This window comes from Erithacus rubecula, assembly GCF_903797595.1.
Source record: "Erithacus rubecula genome assembly, chromosome: 3".
In the NCBI taxonomy this organism is placed as follows: domain Eukaryota; kingdom Metazoa; phylum Chordata; class Aves; order Passeriformes; family Muscicapidae; genus Erithacus; species Erithacus rubecula.
Genome location: NC_136689.1, coordinates 107,350,977 through 107,369,318, shown reverse-complemented (window position 1 = coordinate 107,369,318; position 18,342 = coordinate 107,350,977). Strand labels below are relative to the sequence as shown.

General features: G+C 46.1%; 2 protein-coding genes across 4 annotated transcripts in view; one reads left to right on the top strand and one right to left on the bottom strand.

Moving 5' to 3' along the window:
* The first annotated feature begins 2,832 nt into the window (after nucleotides 1-2,832).
* CEBPD (CCAAT enhancer binding protein delta) lies at nucleotides 2,833-4,599 on the top strand. The gene has a single exon (XM_079299421.1). It carries the CDS (start codon nucleotides 3,117-3,119, stop codon nucleotides 4,137-4,139), a length of 1,023 nt encoding a protein of 340 aa, XP_079155547.1. The 5' UTR covers nucleotides 2,833-3,116; the 3' UTR covers nucleotides 4,140-4,599.
* A 1,514-nt stretch (nucleotides 4,600-6,113) lies between these two features.
* The window catches only part of SPIDR (scaffold protein involved in DNA repair), a 192,274-nt gene continuing 180,045 nt past the window's right edge, over nucleotides 6,114-18,342 (bottom strand). For 2 of the 3 annotated variants that reach the window (XM_079299379.1, XM_079299380.1), the window contains 6 exons: nucleotides 17,884-18,082; nucleotides 16,760-16,912; nucleotides 11,394-11,487; nucleotides 9,494-9,608; nucleotides 8,957-9,010; nucleotides 6,114-6,619 (listed from right to left, as the gene is read on the bottom strand). In XM_079299379.1, coding sequence (XP_079155505.1) covers nucleotides 6,488-6,619; nucleotides 8,957-9,010; nucleotides 9,494-9,608; nucleotides 11,394-11,487; nucleotides 16,760-16,912; nucleotides 17,884-18,082 — 747 coding nt within the window. In that variant the 3' untranslated portion in view covers nucleotides 6,114-6,487. Of the gene's footprint in view, nucleotides 6,620-8,956; nucleotides 9,011-9,493; nucleotides 9,609-11,393; nucleotides 11,488-16,759; nucleotides 16,913-17,883; nucleotides 18,083-18,342 lie in introns of those variants that run through there. The other variant, XR_013773516.1, reaches the window with a different exon arrangement.

The following is an 18,342-nucleotide window of genomic DNA, read 5'->3' as shown; positions in this document are numbered from 1 at the left end:
CATTCCTTGTCCCACTGTCCCAAAAAGTCCTGCATGCCTGGCTGGGTTGCTGGAGATGAGCATGCTGAGGCACTACTCTTATTTCCTTACCTTATCTGGTGGCCTGTTCTAAATTTCTGAGGAAGAACTAGCCAGAAAGCAATGTGATTGAACTGCCATCCCTGAAGGGGTCAGGGTCCTGGTGTTTCTCTGAGATTCACAGCCAGCTGTCCAGAGCAAGTTAAAGTTTTGTCTTTTTTCTGCTACTTGTTTCTTGATTTGGAGCATGAACCTCAAGCAACTTTTAAAGAATTTATTCTGAAATTCAGATGATCACCTGGTTCTTACTGCTGTTTAAAACACTGGATCCCAGGGACAAGCTGGGACTCGGTGGGTCAGGTACTCAGCAGGACAGATGAGGGAAATCAAGGGCTTGTCTGTACTTCAGTGCTCATGGAAGTATATATGCAGATGGGAACAGAATCAGCTGCTGAGGTGCCAGAAAAATCCACCCCAGGAACCAGCAGAGCATGGATGTCATCCTGCCTTCAGTGCACTGCTTTGCTGGGTGCCAGGTATCCCTTGCTCACATGTTCCTGGATGCTTCACTGCAGGTGTAGCAGCACCCCAGGGCTTCACACCCTGCATGGCACATGGGTGAGCCCCCTTAAACCTTCTCCTGAAATCACACAGCCCAGGCTCAGCAACAAGCACAACCAAGTCATCCTCCAGGGGGTGGGTCCTCCGGCTTGGCTTTGTGGGATGGGCATTGACCACAAGTTCTGGAGTTCTGATCACACCTCCAGGTCCTGAACCCCCTGTGGGCAATGCTGCACATCTGTGGTGGGGCTTAGATGTGTCCCAGGTGGCTTATGCTGAGGTTTACACAGCAGTTCTGTGCTTTCTGCTGAAGGATTTTGAGAATGTAATTGCCAAGGAGGCAAGGTGCCCAGCGGGGGTTGGGTGACCTGGCTGGGAATGGGGTGTCTTTTTTGGAGCAACACATGATGGGCATTAAACAGGCATGTTCAGGCTGTCACAGTGGCATGCCAACACTGGCTGACCTTTGGGGTAAGGGCTTTGGTGAGCAGGAACTTTGCAGTTAAATGAGTACATTCCAAGACAAATCATAATTTTACGACTACAATGGGTGTAATCTAACCCCTTCCAGTAGAGCAAGGGGGGAGACAGCAGATATCAGACTGCATCTCATTTCTGAATTACCTTCCCATGCCTCATGCATGCACTCCTCTACACTTCATACAGAGAAAATGGGTCCAGGAACTCCATGTTCCCTGCAGGCCAGGGGCAGGTGGTGCAGAGCTGTGCATTCTGAATAGACCTCAGAGAAGGTCTGGAGTATATAGAAGACAAAACATGCAAAATGGTTTGGGGCATATTATTTCTTTGACAATGTGGAAGAAAACAAAAGCAGACATTTCTTGTGTCACTAGTATGGATATAGCTTGTGTATAGATAGAGGTTATGTCATCAATCCTGTGATGAGAAAGGAAATCAAGTTTATTTAAACATAATATATCTGGCAGCGCTAGAGTTAAAAGCAAAGCCTCACCAAGTGAAACCTTACCTGCCAGATGTAAAACCCCACCTGCCAGGCACTGCACACTGTCCCTGATCCCACAAGCCTTCCCACGAGGAGTTTACATCCAAAGGAAGAGCATGTACCAGCCTTGTTCCCAGCTACTTATGCTAAAATACACACCCCTGTGATAAACAGCTGCGGTCCTGCAACAGCTGCGGTGGCGGCAGATGGAGCCCTGCCCGGAGAGGGGCAGCAGGCACGGCATGACGGGCATGTCCCCGCGGTCCCCAGAAAGCCACCTCGGGCCAGTGGCACCGCGCTCCGCAGGGCACAGCTCCAGGCCAGCAGCGTCAGCTGAGTGCTGGGCTGGAAAGTCAGCGCCTGGGATACTCCTGTCTTAAATACAGAAGGGTCTTCTGGAAGATAAATAAATAAGTGAATATTTTTTGGAAGTAAATTTAAGGGCGTTTTGTTGTGTGTTTCTTTAGTAATTCGGTCGGTGGAGCACCTGGGGGTGAAGCCAGGGTTTTAGAAACTCTTATGTAACTAGAAAACTTATCTTTCAGCTGAAAGTATTCTCAGTTCTCTGGTACTTGCCAGTTTACCAGTAGTAGTTTGAGGGATGCCATGGGGGCAGGGGACAACAACATGCATCATAACTTAATGTCAGGTTTTAAGCGAGGCACCTAAAGATGCCTCAGAGACCCCTGTCCCACCAGCAGAAATCCAAGTGGCCACCCTCTCTCGGGAGCGGGGGATTTACATCCTCCTCGGGCAGATGGAGGGCGATGAGCCTCCGGAGGGCGCTCGGGTGATGCACAGACACGCGTGGGGCAGGCAGCATCTTCCCCGCACCGCTCCGTCCCGGCGCCGCTGGGGAACCGCGTGGGGGGATGCAGCGTGGTGCGGGGTAAAATCAGCTTTTTCAGCCAGCTTTTCCGCAGGCACTGGTGGAAAAAAGATAAATGAGCGCACAGTCGGGGGCATGAGGTGCCGGTAGCGGCGGCGGGCAGCGCTCCCGGGGACGGGACGGTGCGGGGAGGGCGGCAGGAGCCCGAAAGGCACCGCACCGTGCCATGCCGTGCCCGACGCGGGGGCAGCTCGGCCCGCGGCCACCGCCGGCCGGGAGGTGGCAGCTCGCTGCGGCGGCAGCCCAGCCCCGGCGGCCGCGCACCCCACCCGCTCCCGCCCCCGGTCCCGGGGGTGCCGGGAACACTCGCTCCCCGTCATTGGGGCAGGAGGCGGGGCCCGCGCCGTATAAGAAGGGACCGAGCGGGTGTTTCACTCCCAGGTCCTGAGACGCCTTGTCCCTTCCCCGCCTCCCAGCGCTGCTCACGGCGTGACCCGAGCCCGGATCGGCCCCCTCGGGGAGGCAGCGGCGGGGACAGCGGCAGAGCCGGTGTCACCGAGCAGTAGCAGCGGCGGCAGCAGCGGTGCGAGCAGCAGCAGCAGCAGCAGCAGCAGCAGCAGCAGCAGCCCCGCTCCCACCTGCCCGTGGCAGAGGCTGGAGCTGCGGCCGTCGCGGAGCGGCGTTTGGTGCCCGCGCCCCGGAGCCCCCGCGCCGCGGCCGTGCGGCGCCGCGTCCCGCTCGCCCATGAGCGCCGCCGCTCTCTACAGCCTGGACTCCCCGGCATGCTATAAGAGCTGGTGCCTGGAGCCCGCCAACTTCTACGACGCCAAGGTGGGCAGCGGCGGCGGGCCGGGTGCCGCCTGCAAGCCGGGGGCCCGCGGCGGCTGCGGGATGAGCGGCGAGGAGGCGGGCGGCGGCCTGGGGGGCAGCGGCACCAACCTGGCCGAGCTGAGCGCCGCCGCCCCGGCCATGTACGAGGACGAGAGCGCCATCGACTTCAGCTCCTACATTGACTCCATGTCCGCCGTGCCCAACCTGGAGCTCTGCAACGACGAGCTCTTCGCCGACCTCTTCAACAGCAACCACAAGCCCGAGCGGGGCGGGGAATACGGCGAGTACTTGCCACCGGGCGGCGGCGCCGGCCGCGACCCCACCAAGGACCTCGGCGCTGCCATGACCACCCTGCTGGGCTCTGAGCCCCGCACCGCCTCCTCCTCCTCCTCCTCCTCTTCCTCCTCCTCCTTCTCCTCCCGCGGCGCTCTGAAGCAGGAGCCGGACTGGAGCGACAGCGACCTCTCCTCCTCGCTGCTGCCCTCGCAGATCGCCACCTGCGCGCAGACCATCATGAACCTGAGCGGGCAGCCCACGCCGCCCACGTCCCCCGAGCCGGCGGGCAGCAGCTCCCCGTCCAGCTGCAGCACCCGCTCTCCGGGCCCCGCCGCCGCCGTGCCCGGCCCGGCGCAGGGCGTCCCGCCGGCCGCCGCCGGGGGCAAGGAGCGCGGCGGCAAGAAGTGCGTGGACAGGTTTAGCCCCGAGTACCGGCAGCGCCGGGAGCGCAACAACATCGCCGTGCGCAAGAGCCGCGACAAGGCGAAGCGGCGCAACCAGGAGATGCAGCAGAAGCTGCTGGAGCTTTCGGCCGAGAACGAGAAGCTGCACAAGAAGATCGAGCAGCTCACCCGGGACTTGACCAGCCTCCGGCACTTCTTCAAGCAGCTGCCCAGCGCCTCCTTCCTGCAGCCCGGCTCGGGCACCGACTGCCGGTAACCGGGGGGGCGCGGGACGGAGAGACGGACTCCGGGAGACGGTGGATAAATACCTCAGAGGGCCGTGCCGAGCCGGGCCGGGCCGTGCCGAGCCGTGCCGGGCCGGGCGCGGCAGGAGGCGCGGAGCCGCGGCGGGAGGGACCCGCCGGCCCGCGGCCGCGCTCGGACTGCGGCGGCGACGCGGGGCGATGCCCGGGACTTTCACCACGAAACTTGCGAAAAAGGGAAAAAAAGCTAAATATTTTTTTGTTTTCTTCTCTCCCCTTAAATTATTTTTGTAATGGTAGTTTTCGTCTTTTCTACATTTTACTCATACCGATGCAGCTATGGTACATCTGTTAAAATGATTCAAAATCCCATGTATTTAGACAGTAGGATGGAAAAAAAAGACTGAGCATGCTCAACCTTTTATATCAATTTTTACAGCATTTCTAAGAATAAAGAAAAGCATTTTAAATCAACCCTGCTCTCGTTTGCTCTGTGTCGTGACAGCAGCGGGCTGGCGGCGGGGAAAGCTGCGCTGCCCGGGACGGGGCTGAGCACAGGCGGGGAACACGGCGAGGGGGTCCCAGGGGCCGAGAGGGGAGGTGAGGGCAGGAGCGGGGCCAGGGGCGCTGCGTTACTCCCCAAAACATCCAGAGAGTGATGTGGGGGTGGGAAGAACCGTGAGACCCCTGTGCCGCGGTGGATGCGATGTCTGCTCCCCCCGGAGCGCAGCGCTGAGCGGAGTGCTGAGTCAGGGGTTGCCGTGGCGCTGGTGGGACCGAACAGCTGCACGGCAAGAGAGACTGCTCTGTGACCAGGAGTCTGCCACAAATACCGTATTCTAGGTATTTAAAAAAAAAAAAAAAAAAAAAAAAAAAAAGCAGCATAGGGCTACAAGAACACAATTAAAAGAATATCACTAGTTAAAATTCCTGTTAAAAAAACTTCCAAGGGGTTTCCATTCCAGAGAACGCAAAGTTGCACATACACTAACATGTTGTAGTGTAGTGAGTCCCAGAGGTGTTGATGCCCTCGGGCTTCAGCCCACTGCCGGAGCTGGATACTTTCACCGATCCTGGCTAGTCAAAGTGAGAGTGGGCTCTGCTCATCACAGAGTCAGTGCTCACAAAGACTTTCACTGATCCCTGCTAGTGACAGAGAGGCAACGTTGCTGCTCATCACTGAGTGAACAGATCACAGAAGATCGGGCAATTTGTCCAAATTTCAGTAGCGCAGTGTTAGAGCACTTACAGCATCTGTAGGGCACTGGCAGAAAAATGGCCCGACACAACAAGCACCTCCAGCTTTCCCAGAGACTAAAGTCTTAACTGGCTTTGAAGGGCAACCCCAGTCTCACATACAGACCTCTACACAGGAATGAGCTGTCATCTCCTTTTTCCTTACAGGGAGGCAGGTAAGGGACTGAAATGCTTGGAGGAGGTGGGGGAAAAAGGGGGAATTCAAAAGCTGGGTCATTCTTTTAGTAATTGTGACATCCATAAGACTTTTCACTATTTGCCTGAGCCGCAGAGATGACCAGGGTGGCGAGTTTGCTGTTCCTTTTCTGTTGGTTAATCACACACGGGACCTGCACAAAACCACTTGTTCCTCCTCCTCTGAAACCTGCAAGGGGCTTTCAAACACTGAAAGAGTAAAGGGGGGAAAAAACACGCAGTCTCTAATTCTTATATTAATTCTTGCAATGCACACAGAGGAAGATTTTTGGCATTTATCTGATCTGTAGTCACCATAGTCTGGGTGGGGGTAGTTGTGTGGCCGACAACGCAGTTTGCTCCTTACCCATAAAAATATAATGAAACACTCACTTCGTGGGAAGCTACAGATAACACACAACTTCTATGCTGAGAGACCAATTAGCTGTAAAACATTAACTTTATATGTGTTCAAATCTCTGTCTTGTTAACAACTATTGCAAAGTGATAATTCAGAATTCACGCACCACACTGATAAAACTCAGCTTAGACCAACATTCGCTGCCCACAGAAAGTTTTTTATTTCAAAAATTCCAGGAAAATATTTTCCATTGACACACAATAAATACAGTATTATTAAAAAAATCACAACCATTCAAAACTTCCAGAAAAAAGATATTTTACATTACATAACAGCAAACATGACAAAGAACTGTATTCTTAGATTCTGCACTGACCAGAAAAAGAAGAGTTCAGAAAGTTGAACAATATACGGATAATTTTTTCAGTGTTAGCACAATGTGCTTCATAAATCACAGTTTTAATAAACTATCTCAATGCTTATCACACTCGCATTATACATTATCTGTGGCACTAGTTAACAGATAATCACATTACAAAGTCCACAGATACTATAATAGCTGACTAGAGTTCAACTCTGTCTTGCTGCAGCTTCCAGAACAATTTCCTCCAGCGCTGCACAGTTGGGGTGACTGGTTATGGAGTGGACGTAGCAGTTCAATAACCCCACCTCCTTTCCCAGCACGCTCTGCACCTCGTAAGTCTGCAGGAGTAAAAGCATGGTGAGTAAAACAAACAGTGCTGGACGTTCTGTTCTAGGCAGCATTCAGCTGGGAAGATGCAGCATGCTAGATCCTCTTCCAACAGACAGTTTTTTTAAAAGGACTCGAAAAGTGCATTAGAACTAATGGAAAGAACGAATGTATTAGATTTTCAGTAATTAGATCACACTCTTGTCTCAGATGCTGCACTACCAGGCTTTAAAAATGAGCTGTTTAAAAAAGAAAAAAAAGTTCTTGTGACTTTGAACTCAGTTTTGCTGAAGCATAACCTACACATGCTCCTTCATCTTCCTTTCTGACACTTGTAGGACTTCATGCGTGCTGGCAATGTGTATATTCATACTATATGTTGATTACCCATGCTAACTGATCCACTAAAATAAAAAACAATTTGTAACCCTCCTTGCTGCCCTCCCTTTCAATTTTTTGTTGTTCATGCATTACCACCACCAGCACCAACACAGTGCCTCCTGCTTAATGATCTGACTGGCATTTCACCCCCGAGTTGTGCCTGAGAGAATTTGCAGAGGTGCTCTGTGTGGAGGAGAGGGATGCAACACTGGCCTGGCTGCACTGAGAGGAGACAGCACATTGACACAAGAACTGCTAACACTCATAGTTGATATTTCACTTGAGACAGCATCTCAGGTGGCAGGTTCACATCCATTTCTTTCCTTAATAGCCTACAACCACCTCTGACTCTGCCCCTGCCTTCATCTGCTCTGTGCCTCTGTACAGGTATGTGATACCCACGGTGTTGCCTGGTTCAAGGTATAAACAATCTGTTTTCTTTTTTTTCCCTTGGATTATTTTTACCCCAGACCGGTTCTGCAGTCCAGTTCAGTCTGCAGCTGCACAAACAACTCTACTGGTGTAACAGAAGAGCTGCCACAAGGAGAGGAATAAATGGCCAGGGCCAGTGACGGCTAAAACCAACCTCCCTGCCAAAAGAATTGATTACAAAGCTACACCCTTAGAAACTTCAGCAGCACTGGCAAAAAAATGCCACCTCAAGTGGTATTTATTGTGACTAATCTTTATCCCTGTGTTTCAGCCAGGGAATAAAAAAATCTGAGTTGCCAGACTTCTAAATACTGGCATTATACACACTGAAACATGAAAAAGGGGTTGTTTGAATTCTAATAACTCAAAAAAGAACTGTGTTTTGCCAGTCTGTAACCAAACCAGACACATCCTGTAAAACTCAGCAAGACTTAACTGCTATTCAAGGAGCAAACACATTTTGGAAATTTCTTGTATCTCTTCGCTTAAATGAAATATACACCTTCCTCCAGCATAAGAAAAATAATTTATTATTCCAGAGCAACTTTCCACTTTAAGTATTACCCAGAAATGTCACTAAAAGCATGGGGCATGTAATAAGAAAATGCTGGAAAACTTGTAAGACAGGGAAAGCAAACTGACCCCAGCACATATCACCTAACTGAAGATATTTAACTGGGATGATTAAACAAGACAACAAACCGACCTTTGCTCCCATTCACGTGCAAGGGAGAGGGAAAATCTTGGAATTCTAATTGGACTTAATGACTCCCTAAAGGCTGCCGACCATCCAGCAGCCAATGTCAGCCAGGCACCTACCCAGGTGCCTCCCTCACCCACGATAAATCTGGGTCACTGTGCCAAGTGTCAGGGTTCTTCTGATATCTCAGATTAAAGGAGTAACTACTTCACGATTACATAAACTGTACTTTAGCCCATGGATCTCCATGGCTCATGTGTGTTTCATTCATACAGTTAGGAAGGAGTATCTTGCATGCATTTTGCAAATTCTTCTACTATTTCCACCAGCCAGTACCTTCAGTGTTGTGCTGTTACAAAGTGGTTGTGGTTTATAGGATTTAGGAGATCAGACCCAAAAGGTGAGATGCTTGGAGGGTATCTTTGGATTCTCAGCCAGAGAACAGAGGCAAGTCCAGCACTGCCTGTGGCAGCTCTGAGTGCTGTCTGCAGGCAGCTCTGCAGATCACAGCTGAGCTGAAGCTACACAGCCCATCTGCTGCATCCCCCTTCTGAAAAGGAGGGTGTGAGTCTCATGAGATGGCAGCTGCAAGGTGGGATTGCCAAAGGGCACAGCCCACTCAAATCACAGCCTGGACTGTGAAAAAAAAAAAATTAACTTGCAGTGAAATCTCTTACTTACTGCTCCTAGTGCAGTTCTGAAGTGCCTGGAAAGTCAGAATCTCCACCACTGGGGATTTTCAAGACCCTACCACTGACCTGCCAACACACTGATACTCTGCCTTTACATCAAGTTTGTAGTTTAACCTTCTTTGGTCAGCATTCATTATACCTACCCCATCCTCACTGGCTGAGGACATCAGGAGAGAAGAGATTGTCCTTTGCAACAGCTGGAATGAGAAAATTCACAGGTTTTGTTCATGACAAAAATCTTAAGTGTGCAAAGATGTTCTGTTTGAAGTCACATAGAACAAACATTTATCATTTTAATATCAAACAATTTTGTTTCTCTGGCCAAGAAAGCAGAGGAGAGGTGACACAAAAGATGTTCAGAATGCAAGTCTAAGAATACACATTTCATTTAGATTGTGTAGGCTTCCAAAGGCCCATCCTAACAGATCCCTTCATCTGGGCCATAGAACACTTTGCAAACCTCAGGGTGAACTCAATGACTGCATTATTTGAGCAAGATCTAGGAACTGGGTTCTTAGCCCAATGAAGCACAAGTTTAATATTAGATTAAATTATGGGATAGCCTTACATATTTTAATTTGTCTTCTGACAGAACTGTTCATAGAAGTGTGGCTCAGAATACCTATGTGTCTACACATCCAGTCTCACTGCACTGCAATATGGCTTATTTCATGCCATACCTTTACTTTCACTGTACTTTGAGGTCGGGATGCACAACTCAAGAAGACTTCTAGCTGCATCTTCAAAACTGGTGTTGTGACAACTTCAGAGCACTGGTTGCAATACAGCAACTCTCTGAAAGACACCAAATAATGACGGAAAAAAATAGAGAAATGAACAAGCTATCAGCCATAAACCAAAATAAATAGAACCTCACTTAGTGTATTCTCTAAAATACTTTGCTGGTAGACTTTCAGTAGCAAAGCCCTGGTACAGATTCAGTTGATAATAGCAAATAGAACTCTCCTATTGGCAGTAACTCTCTTGGAGGACCTAAACTCTTTTGGCAAAAGGATCTTCCTTTTACAATTCCTGGCAGCATGGAGAGAGGTTGCTATTTATAGTCACCCCATTTAAGCAAATATTAATCTCATAACCTCCTAAAAGTTATGGCAAAAGAAAATTTGTAGTACAGATTTGGCTGAAGTGAATTATTGACTTAGGCCCTCATTCAGCAAACTTTCAATGTTTTCAGTGCACACTTAAGTCATGCACAAAATTAAGCTCAGCTATAAGCGCTTGTTGGAAGCACTTCTTAAACAAATATTGATACTTCATTTGTTCTCCAAATGAAGCAAAAGTATCCTTCACAGGTGAGATACTTTTTAAATTGGACTACATTACTATGTGAACATAGATACATCCTTATTTTTTACATGATGGTATAATATAGAACACCTGATTTTGATTTTCAGCCTTTTCTGTACAACAAAGCATAAAGGGCGAATCTTCTCATCTTCAGGAAAATATTATCTATCTAAATAAGATCAACCCAACTTCTTCCCCTTATGCTTTTTGTAAGCTTTTTCAATAGAACTTCCTTCCTTCCTTCCTTCCTTCCTTCCTTCCTTCCTTCCTTCCTTCCTTCCTTCCTTCCTTCCTTCCTTCCTTCCTTCCTTCCTTCCTTCCTTCCTTCCTTCCTTCCTTCCTTCCTTCCTTCCTTCCTTCCTCCTTCCTTCCTTCCTTCCTTCCTTCCTTCCTTCCTTCCTTCCCTTCCTTCCTTCCTTCCTTCCTTCCTTCCTTCCTTCCTTCCTTCCTTCCTTCCTTCCTTCCTTCCTTCCTTCCTTCCTTCCTTCCTTCCTTCCTTCCTTCCTTCCTTCCTTCCTTCCTTCCTTCCTTCCTTCCTCTCCTTCCTCCCTCCCTCCCTCCCTCCCTCCCTCCCTCCCTCCCTCCCTCCCACTGCTTTTATCCCTTGGGTTTTTATTCCACCAGGTATCTCACACTCTGCAAGCACAAGCTGGCTAGGCAGCTGCAGGGGAGGCTTCCAAAATTATGTCAGTGTGACACAGGTTCAGCATTTCAGGTGGCAATAGCTCCTGTAGGCTCAGTCTTCACATTCAGGACAGACATACTGCCAGAATGATTCAACATCCTTTTTAGAAAGGTGACTAATTTAATAGCTTTGAAATGCAACTCTTTCATAGTTAGAGAAATTGTAGCAGAGATCCTAGTCCAGTATAAAAATGAGGTGAACTGGGGATACACAGCTTAACAAGGCAACACATACAAACACATGCACATACTTCTAAAGGAACTTAAAATCAGACCTGTGGCTTATGGGCATATTTATTAAAAGTAATATTATAATGCAGTGGGCTACAAAACTTTTATAAGTGAGATTGGTTTAAAAAAAAAGTAGTAACTGCAAAATCAAACCATTTCATATCTACTTGTATCTTTCTTAATATATTAATGTAACCTTGCAGGTTTTATCAGTTCATCAGCAATAAAAATACTACGTCTTAGCTCTAGGAAGGAGCAAAGTGCAGCCTGTGCCTGCAGGAATCATTGCATCACCTGCTGCTGTTATGGCTACATCCACAAAACACCTGGAGTGCTCTGGAGCATGCTGACTCTCACCTGTCCTGGGGACACACTTCCAACTTTCCATTGCCACATCTGTTGCATGTTGGCCAGGAGAAAGCAGTGCTCTCATTAACTCCAACAACAGTACCTGCAGAACATGGAATTCTTACAAAATGCTAACATTAAGCCAGCAAACACAGTCACTCTTGGCTCCACAGCAGGTTTGAGCCCTTCTGACCCACAGCTTAGGACTTGTCAGAGTAAGAATCAGCTCTTCCAACAATCTCACTCCCTTTCTCCTTTGCCCCTCCAACAAGGGATGAAAGTACAGCAGAGTGTTACATTCTAAAAATACCAGAAAGTAGATAATTGACAATTAACTTTCCAAACAGGCTCTGTCCTTTTGGTTTGGATTTTGCTGCTTTTCTGATTTGTTTTTGCTTGCTTGCTTTCTTTCTGGTCCTCTGATGTTTTCTTGGCAATAAAGAGTTACAAAAATCACCAGATCGAATAGCTTGATATTGATATTTAGCAAATACAAACCAATAAGAAGCCCCAATCCCTTCTGAAAACAACAATGCAGATTAAATTCCACTAACAATGGAGTTATTCTTCATTTATACAGATTTAAAGAGATTAGATCTGGCTCACAGTCACAAGTGTATGCGTAAGAAGGGGATGCCAAAGATACTTTGGACTAATAAAAAGGGCCTCGCTAGTTTTGGCAAGAAAAATTATATTCAGAATTTTATGAGAAGCCAATAAAGAGTGTATTATGTTTTATGGTAACAATATGCTGAAATTATGAGCATCATTTATAGAGAAAAATATTCACCTGTAAGAATGAAATTACACTAAAATAAAACCTCACTAGTACAACAGAACTACAGACTTAAAAATCCAGCCTCTGTTGTGCAAGAATCTCATGGTTCTAAACCCCATTCAATAGAAGAAAGCCTTGGAGACTGTGGAGAATTTACAGTGTCTGGACTGTAAGACAGGGTGTTAATCCCTTGCTTTTCTGGTTCTCCTGGAACACGGAGGGAGCTACACCTAAACAACAAAACTGTAATTTTCTTTGGGAATTCAAAGGACAGCAAGTCTGAAGAGCTGGAAAGTTGCTTCTCAAATACAATTTTTATGACCCAATTTCTAAGTGAACAACAACATTTCAGGCATTTCTCTGACAGAATGAGATATTCTATTTAACCACTTGGCCTCTTAGAGGAATAATTTTGATTCTTCAGTGATCGTGGTAAACTGGGAGTTTCCATGGGTATGTTTCTCTTTGAATGATGTAATGCTGAATGGAGTTAAATCCACTTGGTGGCCAGTCACCAGTGGTGTTCCCTAAGGCTCAGTACTGGGGCCAGTCCTGTTTAAAATTTTAATCAATAAACTGGATCAAGTCCACCCTTGGTGAGTTTGCAGATGACACCAAGTTGGGTGGGAGTGTTGATGTGCTGGAGGGCAGGGAGGCTCTGCAGAGGGATCTGGACAGGCTGGATCAATGGACCAGTGGTGTGAGGTTCAGCAGGGCCAGGTGCTGGGTCCTGCACTTTGGTCACAACAACCCCAGGCAGTGCCACAGGCTGGGGGAGAGTGGCTGGAGAGTGACTCAGAGGGAAAGGACCTGGGGGTGGTTGTCAACAGCTGGTTGGACATGATCCAGCTGTGCCCAGGTAGCCAAGAAGGCAGTGACATCCTGGTCTGTATCAGCAATAGTGTGGCCAGCAGGACTGAGGAAGGGATCATGGCTCTGTGCTCAGCACTGGTGGGGCTGCACCTCGAGTCCAGCTCTGGGCCCCTCACTGCAAGAAAGACATTGAGGTGCTGGAGGGAGCCCAGAGAAGGGCAGTGGAGATGAAAGGGAGCTGGGGTTATTTAGCCTGGAGAAAAGGAGACTCAGGGGGAACCTTTTTGTGCTCTACAACTGCCTGAAAGGAGCTTGTAACCAGGCAGGGGTTGACCTCTTCTCCCAGGTAACAAGTGTCAGCATGAGAGGAAATGGCCTAAAGTTATGCCAAGAGAGATTTAGATCAGATATGAGGAAGACTTTCTTCACTGAAAGGGTGGTCAAGCATTTGAACAGCTGCCAGGAAAGTGATGGAGTCCCCAGCCCTGGAGCTATTTAAATGACATGAAGATATGGCACTTGGGGACATGGTTTAGAGGTGGACTTGGCAGCACTGAGTTAATGCTTGAACTTGATGATCTTAAAGATCCCTTTCAACCTAAATTATTCTATGATTCCTCATTAAAAAATCACTTAAAAAACAAAACAAATCCCCTTTCTCTCTAAATCTTTTCACTTTCTCCCAGCTGTGTGCCGTATTCCAACTGCAAGATGCCAGTGCAAGTACATTTGAAGAAAATCAATCAGGATCATACTGATGAGATTATGTAAGTGGTGAAGATTATTTTGATAATGTAGAATTCCCTTGAGGAAACCACCAGACATCACTGAAGTCAGACCAACTCAAAGCAGCAATAGGGGTGGTAACCTAGTGACAGTCTTGTGCACCCTACATGCAAAGTGATTTCTCAAGTTCAGGATGCTGAACATCTTTTTCAAGACTCTAGATTTTGCTTGACATACACAAACCTTTCGGATATTTTCCCTAGATCCTTCTTTTAAATGAAAATGCACATAGCCAAAATTAGATTTTTACCTCTAGTCTATTTTTAAGGGTTGTGGCTGGTACCATTAAGAAGAGACTGACAAGAGGAAAACACCTGGAAAAGTAGGTCTGCCATGTGGAATGCCAAGGAACACTTTGGTTGAAACAAAACACGGAGGTATTGTTTTGGATTTTTTTCCCCCAATAATTTTTCCTGATTAATGGGACAGGAAAGGCAAAAATTCAATCAAAAAAGGAAACCTAGGTAAAGTGACCCCACTTTAGTTCCACTCTTCAGCAGAATCTGAAAAAACCCCACATGCCTGAGTACAGGCTTAAATATGATAATATCTGACGTCAAATTTCAATCACTGTTGGTGAGTCATATACTAGGCAAATAGCATTAATCAAATAATATTCCCACATATCATATGTGATATAACTAAGTAGAATTTGCTCAAAGCATGATTAAGAGGAAAAAGTTCTCTGCCATATGAGCTGCCAACATGTAAGTCATCCTGACTGCTACTGTACAGTAAAAAGGGGTTAGAAATTACTCTGCAATGCATAGTGATAAGAAAATAAACTTATTAACCCTAAGATTACAGGTGAAAACCACAGATTCATCTTGCAATGAAGAATAAACTTTTCATTAGAAAGCAACACAGGTTTTCACTCATCTGTTGAAGAGCAACACACTCCATTATCCCAGAGCTGGTATGACTGGACCTCCCTGAAATGAGGATTTCTGACAAACTCATTGCATCTGCTTGAACTGGACCATTTGCTATTTTGATGAGAAGGAACCTCAGAAAAGCATCCAGTCCAGAGTTGTGTCAAGCTGCTCAGGGCCCAGCTTTAAGTGGAGCTTGGAGTGAGGGAACTTCAGATGTCTCTTCCAAAGGAGCAGGAAGGCACACTCCTTCAAGAAGGGTAGAGAAAGCCTTTGCAGCCTCTTTGCTAGCTGGGAGGATGCCAGTGTGCAACACACACAGGTAACCAAAAGCACAAGAAATGAGAGGATGCACAAAGAATGAACGAGGTAAAAACTGCTCCTCATTGAAAGCCAGACTAACAACTCCCTGATGTAGGAGATAAGAGACAGTGATTGAATTTCAGAGATGATGCATCTCCCTTCATGTGTTACTCTACCAAAAGTACATTCTCCCACCAACAAAGTAGGGTCAATGCCATTAGTTTCATTAGTTCAGCAGAAAGATGTAGGCACTAACTGAAACCCAAACCAGAGAATATATCTCTTCAATGTTATGAAATTATTTCAGTTCACACAAAAGTCAGAATTTTCATCTATATATTGCAGAAGCCTAAGTATAAATAAGATATTTTACATTCTATGTTGGTATTCAAGTGTAGGAACATACTGATAACAGCTGCCCTGCACAAATTTCAGATTAAACAAGACAAGGTTTGTAGGATTAATTTCTGCCTTTGTCATTCTTCTATCTGTAATATAGGACAGGCAAAGCATGACATCTCCCATGTGTGTGAAGTAATTACTTGTTTACACAACAGATCACAAAGGTGCACTTTCTTTGCTCTGCTGGAAAAAGAAAGGACAAAGCCATGTTTCCTTTATCCTCCTATGAACACTGTCAACAAGAAAAAAAGAAGACAGGCACTTCTCATAATCACAAAAATAACAGTAGAGAAGTGACAATTCTCAACATAACTACTGGAGAGGTTAAAAAAAAAAAGTCAAAAAGCATTTCACACCCAGTAACAGAAATACCTTTCAAGTAGCTGTATCAATGCAAGTTGTACATAGCAACCAAGGCTTTGAGTGAAGTGCCTCTAGTTGTGCTTGGTTTTCTTTATGCACTGTTCAACATTTGTCACTGCAAGGTACTCAGTAATTAATCACAGAGACATTGCTAAGTTGTGGGTCTACCATAGCAGCAGGTATGTTTAGTAAAGGCTTGCCTTGGTTTCAAACTGTATTCTCAGTCTATCATATTATAGCTGAAGAATTAATTTGAAAACCATAATTTGTTGTAATTTTAAAGTTAATTTCAAATGCCCCAGTGAAGGTGTAAAAGCAAAAGTGTGTCAGGAATTTTCTACAAGGGCTACTGGAATAATACAAGTTAAATTAAGGAGGAAAATAGCCTTGAGGAATTGCTGGGCTTTCAAGGACTTTTCCTCATAGGCACTGTACAACTGGGAGGTTGAAGAAGCTGTCTGGACAAAGCATCAGAAAATACACTGCATGATTGGAAACACTAGAAAATCTGTAGTAAAAAATGTTTCTGCAAGGTTAGTGGTAAGACCAAGATATTAGACAAAGCTATGATCCAAAGTGGTTGGTGAGCAAATACTGGCCACATCATGCTAAATTACTATGGTAAAATAATAAATTGTCCTACTGCAGCAAAGCTCCAGGGAAATCAGTCACTAACCCCTACCATTCAAGATCTGGGTAACACATCTTACCCATCTGCCCAAAAAATATTGGTATAACTCATTGTTGCCAACATCAACAAGGCTGGTGTGAACAGAAGGCTCCTGAAAGAAGACAGTGAAGGAAGGAACATAATGAAACAGATTGTCCATTAAACATTTGTTCTGGGGTATGAGTGAGTGGGAGCAGAGCTTGGCCAGCAAAAGGCAAACAGAACCCACAAAGAAGCATAAAATCTTAAATATCCTAATGACCCACAGCAATGCCATGCTTTTTTTATCCCTCCACGCTGTTTGTGCAAGAAATCAATATAAAGACACAAAAGATTAAGGTGAGCACAAATAATTAACTGCATTCATTTCAGGCAAGGCCATACAAACCTCTGAGAGCACAAATGGAGCTGGCCTGTGTTGTAGAATCCAGCTCATCGAGTCTGACAGGGCCAGTCAGCTCACTGAGGTCAGCACCGGCAGCCGAGCACAAAAGAGGCTTTTGTAACAGGAGAACAGTACGTTCAACACAAATAATCCTACCTGCCAAAAAAGACATTTCAACTCAGTACAGTAACAAGGAAAAAGGTGACCACGTTAATTGTCACAGCCAATAAAGACAACAATCTCTGCCAGCTACCAAACAGATGAATAGACTCCATCAGGTTTTCTCAATGACAAAATATTTTGCTTTCAGCGATACATGCTCTTGTTACACTTTGCAACTCCCGGGGAGAAAAAGAAATCTGAATTTGAAGAAAAATAAATTTAAAAATTAGAACATGCCAGGAGAGAGTCTGATGCCACTTAGAATGCATCACATCTCACTCTCTTGGAGTAAGCATGGGCTCCCATTCAGGTGGTCCTGCTTTGCTTCAAAGATGACAAAGAGTAGGTGCATGAAATGCTTTATTCTCCAGAGTAGAGATTTTTGCTTCAGGACACACAGCCCTCTGAACAGCTTTGTATGCCAGCTCATTTACATTCTGGAAGTGACTGAAGGTGTGAGATGTGAACTAGCCCTGCAGTCACCCTACAGAACCAAACCTGAACCTCAAAATAGAGTGACTGAAAATGGAGACAAAGTGAACAACCATAATTTCATGATCTGTATGGGAGCGAAGGCTTGCAGCTAAGAGGGTTTAAGAGAGCTTGTAAAATTTCTCTATCTAAGCACATGCAAATTTCTTAATATTTTTGAGCCTTCTGCCAGATCACAAATTTGATTGCCACTGGTCACCAGATTCAACAGTCATCAGAGAAGACTGGCAGTAATACTGGTGGACATACAGCAACATCACTGAATTTCTCCTTCACTTCCGAGACCAAGCCAAAATTACAGAAAAGGAAACCTTACAAGAAAGTTTAAATTACAATCTCTTTCAAACTTCTCATCCCAAACTTGCAAAGTCTCTTCATCTGATAATGGCAGTGGCCAGTTTGAAGGTCACATGTGTGCTGTCAGAGATAAGGGTGCTGCTTCTGTGGGACTCCAGGCCACGAGCAAAGCTCACCATTTCCCCACAGAGCATCCTTGAAGAAGACAAGCTGGGAGCCAGCACTGAGGGCTTCTATGATTTCCTTACTGAGAACACATGAGGCAGTGACTGACACAGCAACAACTTTTGGAATCCCATGAGCCACATTTTGCAGTGAGGAGTCAGTCACAAACAACAGCATTTCTCTTTGATCTCTAGGAACACTGGGCTTTGTCTGTGATTAGGGAAAAAAAAAAAGAAGATACAAATGTGGAATGCAATTATTAATTTTTTCAGTAGAAGGAAAGACTAAACATCTTCATATTTAAATAACTCATAAAACTTACAGAAATTATTACAGTTGTACAGGATAATGAGTCAAAAGTTTACTAGAATTTTTTGGTATTTCTTATTCAGATACAAACCTTAAAATCTCTACCTTAAATTAACTTTCTGAGGTTGACTCTGTGGACACTTGGCTTTACCTCAGTCAAC

Bases quoted from the DNA above. Each gene is read 5' to 3' on its own strand.
- CEBPD (XM_079299421.1), top strand. From the start codon at position 3,117: ATGAGCGCCGCCGCTCTCTACAGCCTGGACTCCCCGGCATGCTATAAG.